Raw genomic sequence first — 5,143 nt, 5'->3', positions numbered from 1 at the left:
ATAAATAGACCGCGAAAAAATAATAAATAAATAGTAGCACCTATTAGGGTGCTACATAATTTTTTCTTCCTGAATTTGAAAAAAACTGCACCTAATAAAAGTCTTTTATTAGTACTAATTCTTATATTTTTATTGTAATTAAATAATATATTTAAAAATTATAAATCCTAATATTTTAATATAAAATATTATGTTCTCAAAATATTTAATTTTTTTTTAATTTTATTATATTTATTATATATATTTTTTTTATTTCAAATAATAATACGGGAGTAATCTCAATACAGGGTATGTAAAATACAAGAATCAAAAAATGAAGACGCAAGGCGGTTAGGTAGCTAGCACAGAAGCATTTTCAGCTGATGCTTAGAGCTAATATCATTAACTGATTCAGGCAAAGAATTAAGAAGCCTAATAATCCGAGGAATAATTGGAATTACATTTTTTTACAGAAAGGCAACTTATTGTTTATAGCTCATTTGGTAGCATTTTATATCGTTTTCTGCCATTTTACGTTATATATTTGCGCGGTATAGTTATTATTTATAAGAAGAAAAAAACAAAATATATACGAATAGATTAGAGAAAAACAAAACAGAAAAGAAGATACAAAAATAAAATAATGAAAAGGTAAATTAATGATAATTTTTTAATCATCTTAATCTCTTCTTTACGAAATTGAATCGAATGAATTGATGAATCACTGAAATTGATTGTACTATTGAAACTGTATCATATTACGTGTATATAATAAACTAAAAAGATATTAGAATATATTTAACATAATGATAATATTTTAAAGGTGTTCCGGTAGAACAAATTTTGTTAAAAAAAAAAAAAGAAAAAAAGGAAAAAAAAACAAATGGATAATAACTCTCAAGTGTCTAATAATATCGTTACATGTGATGTTCAAATTTTTCTACTGTATTACACGATTGATTAAATATAATTGAATACTGAGTAAATATATAAAGTCTTATTAACTTATATATAATATTGTGGGGTGTGTTGAAAATCGAAGAGGTTGTGTGTGTAAATCTGTGTGAGTCCAAAGGTCCGAGGGGTTGTGTGTGTAAGTCTGTTTGAGTCCAAAGGTCCGAGAGGTTGTGTGTGTAGGTCGGTGTGGGTCCAAAGGTTCGACATGTTGTGTGTGTTAGTCGGTGTGGGTCCAAAGGTCCGAGTGCGTTTGGAACATGCGGGGTGGGGAGAAACCTCATAACTAGAGGACGGTCACGCGTCGGGGGTTGTTTTTCCGAGAGAGTAGCGTGAAGAGAACTGAGTGGCGAGAACGAGGAAGAATAGTGAGTAGAGAGTAGCGAGTGAGTAGTGAGTGAGTGCGAAAAGTTGCGAAGCGTTATTGTAATTGTTATTGTAAGGGTAATTGTAACTGTAATAAGCAATAATTTGTGAGAATAAAGAGTATCTTTTATATCTCAAGTGGTGTCGGCAACACGGGGAAATTAGATATCCTTGGCCGCATACAGAACAATTGATTTCCCTACAAATTGGGGGCTCTGCCGGGATTTACACCAAAAGTCCGGTGCTACGGAGATACAGAAGATATAGAGATAGCTGTGATTTTAAAGTGGAATCTTGAACTTGAAAATGGATACCAATTCATACGGTGAATTAACGGTGATGCAGCTTGAAGAGCGGCTTCGGGAATTGAACCAACCCACGGTAGGCTCGAAAGCGGAGTTGGTTTCAAGGCTAATGGACATTGAGGTAAGCAGTGGGCGAGTTTCAATAAATTCGGGAGAGGAGCTTCAGGATGAAGCACGTGCAATCTTTTCGAGGAAAGATAAGAACTACGGTGTTGCCCTCTCGCGGCGCAGCTACGAGCGCCGAGGATCGAGAAAGTTTGCTTCGTCAGGAGATAAAACAGTTGCAGCAGAAGATGGAGGAGCTCTCTCGGCAATTACCGACTATTCCGGTCGAGAGAAGGGCTTCGGTTGGACGCGATGCAATCGCGATGAGGCGCGAGGAATTAAGTCGCCCGCAGATAGGGTTGACGACGGTCGCGGAGATGCTGAGCTATTACAACGGCGAGACTCCCTACGATCACTGGGAACGGCAGTTCCTTGCCTTAAAAAGGATACACCATTTATCTGACGGAGAAGCGACAGTACTGTTTAGACTACGGTTAAAAGGGAAAGCTGCAGAGTGGTTTCACTCGAGAGCGGAGTATGCAGACATGACGAACGATGAACTGCTATACGAAATAAGGAAGATGTTTCGACATCTCCCTTCTTGCGTCGATAGGAAAAGGGAGTTTATGCGACGACGGTGGAAGCATGGTGAACGCTTCAGTGAATATTACCATGATAAGGTGATCCTGGGGAACTGTGCGTCCGTAAGTGAGGAAGAACTGATCGAATATCTGATCGACGGAATCCCTGACTCGACGTTGCAGAACACGGCGAGGATCAGGGTATTCCGGGACAGATCCGAACTGTTCACTGCATTTGAGAAGATACAGCTGCCGACGGGGCCCGAGGCTAAACGGGCATGGAGGGGACCGGAAGAAGCCGAAGGAGAGTCAACATGGCGCAGACCTATGAGAATGGTGGGGCAGCAAAGACCGGATGGAAAACAACGAGTCTTCGACGGCTGTCACAATTGCGGAGAGAGAGGACATCGAGCAGCGTTCTGTCCGTCGAGGGAGAAGGGCATGAGATGTTACAACTGCCAGGGTTTCGGGCACATTTCTGCTGGGTGTCCCAAAAGAGCACCATCGGTGACGATAGTTCGGGTCGGTGAGGATTCCTCGGCAGATAAACAATATGTGAAAAAGGTTGTTACGATAAACAATGCGGAAATTCCTGCGCTGATAGATACGGGCAGCCAAATGACGTTAATAAGGGAAAGCGCCTACGCTGATATTGGAGCTCCGCGAATAATAAACGAACGCGTCAGTTTCAGGGGTGTGGGTTCAGAATTGTTTAAAACGCTAGGTCATTTTACAGCCACTATCGAGGTTGACGGGGAAGCGTATGACACTAAAATACATTTGGTATCTGATTCGTGTGTGCGACATGATCTTGTCTTAGGGGAATATTTCCTAAAAGGTGTGAGATTGGTGGTAGACTCTGGAGACATTGAGGTCGGGCGTTCGAGTAAAACGCAACCAACGGATGGTGATCTACCAAACGTATATAACGTAAATCTTTGCGACTCAGAGGGCCGCGTAGGTCAATCTTATTTAGAAGCCTCTAAAGTTGAGGAGAGCGTAGTTTCATCGGTGGCAGTACGCACGACGGGGAATACCGCCATGACTGATATCTCGAAGGACGAGGTTCGTAGGGAAGTCACCGCGATTTTAAAAGATGCAGACTTCATTACAATGTTAACGGAGAAAGTACGACAACGGATAGGGAAAAAATTAGATGTCGATCTCAAAGCAAGGAAAGAGGAAGTAGATTATTTAGTCATACAGTGTTTACAAAAAAATCAAGACGGCGAAAGGGAGAGGAACAAGGCCGCCAGTGAAGGATCGGATGACGGAGAGGATGAAGAGAAAGAAGATGCAGAGGAAGAAGAAAGGGAAGAGGAAAAGAAGCCCGCAAGGAGAAGTCCAACTAAGAAAACATCCAGTAAGCGTAAGGAGGATTCTTCTGCTAGTAAGAAAAGTGCTAGTAATAATGATATTGACAAGTATTGGGATGAAAACAGAAAAGCTCCTGGAAGCGGTGATAAGAAAAGTGGTGCTAAGGACAAGGGTGGAGAGTATACTAGTGCTATCACTTTGTCCCCTGAAGTAGTAGTGAGAGATAAAAATAGGCAAAACGTTGCGAAATGGCCTTTACGTAGTACAAAGTGGGTGAAAGCACTGAAGAATAAAACTGTTGGTAGTCTTAGTAGTAATTTTCGTTTTTCTCGAGTTAATATTTGATTGACAATTTTTGTTTGCGTAGTAATATAAGTTTTTGCATGATTAATTCGATTTATGATTAATAATAGTAGCATTGTGTAGTTGTGTAAGACTTCGTACGGTTTTATTGTAAGATGCGAGCGATTGAATGAATTAGATATGTATTATGTGGGTGAGAGTCGAAGAACGCGAAGCGAGAAAAGTATGTGAGTATGGATGTGTAGCGTGAACTGTTGTGTCAACAAGGAGGAACGAATATCTGGGGCCAGATATCCTTTTTCAGGGGGGTGAGTGTGGGGTGTGTTGAGAATCGAAGAGGTTGTGTGTGTAAATCTGTGTGAGTCCAAAGGTCCGAGGGGTTGCGTGTGTAAGTCTGTGTGAGTCCAAAGGTCCGAGAGGTTGTGTGTGTAGGTCGGTGTTGGTCCAAAGGTTCGACATGTTGTGTGTGTTAGTCGGTGTGGGTCCAAAGGTCCGAGTGCGTTTGGAACATGCGGGGTGGGGGAGAAACCTCATAACTAGAGGACGGTCACGCGTCGGGGGTTGTTTTTCCGAGAGAGTAGCGTGGAGAGAACTGAGTGGCGAGAACGAGGAAGAATAGTGAGTAGAGAGTAGCGAGTGAGTAGTGAGTGAGTGCGAAAAGTTGCGAAGCGTTATTGTAATTATTATTGTAAGGGTAATTGTAACTGTAATAAGCAATAATTTGTGAGAATAAAGAGTATCTTTTATATCTCAAGTGGTGTCGGCAGCACGGGAAATTAGATATCCTCAGCCGGATACAGAACAATGGATTTCCCTACAATATTAAAATTATATATTTTATATTTTGAAACCCAAATTATGTTTTATTGTTTCTTCTGTTTTTTTTTTATTTATTTTATTTTTTTTTTTTATAACAAAATTTATAACCTGATGCATGCATATTAATAAATTTGGATATATATATATTCATAAATATAGGTATAAAAACATAAACCAAGGATGACGAAGAATGTTTTATATATATAATTATAATAAAATATAAGTATGTGTACCAAGAAATAATCTTTTTTTTTTATAGATGCAATAACTTTTTAATTGTTTTTTTAATTAAAATAACGTTTATAAAATTTGCATATGCATTTGGGAACGTATATACTAATTAATCATTCATTCTCATTTAACAGATATCGTTTGAAAAGTTAGGAAGAAATTTAATTATTTCCTAAATTGTCAAAAAATGGATAGAATTGTAACGAACGTTAACGAATGTGTTTCTCATAGGATGTTTTGTTT

At 39.2% G+C, this 5,143-nt stretch overlaps 1 protein-coding gene across 1 annotated transcript; it reads left to right on the top strand.

Annotated features, from left to right (window-relative positions):
* The first annotated feature begins 2,862 nt into the window (after positions 1-2,862).
* Positions 2,863-4,128, top strand: LOC149030531 (uncharacterized). The gene has a single exon (XM_089178721.1). The coding sequence runs from the start codon at positions 3,272-3,274 to the stop codon at positions 3,890-3,892; it is 621 nt and encodes a 206-aa protein (XP_089034847.1). The 5' UTR covers positions 2,863-3,271; the 3' UTR covers positions 3,893-4,128.
* The last annotated feature ends 1,015 nt before the right edge of the window (positions 4,129-5,143 follow it).

This window comes from Polistes dominula, unplaced genomic scaffold (assembly GCF_049000335.1).
Source record: "Polistes dominula isolate Pdom_NZ unplaced genomic scaffold, Pdom_raw_medaka contig_328, whole genome shotgun sequence".
Lineage (NCBI taxonomy): Eukaryota > Metazoa > Arthropoda > Insecta > Hymenoptera > Vespidae > Polistes > Polistes dominula.
This window is presented reverse-complemented; position numbering and strand designations above follow the sequence as displayed.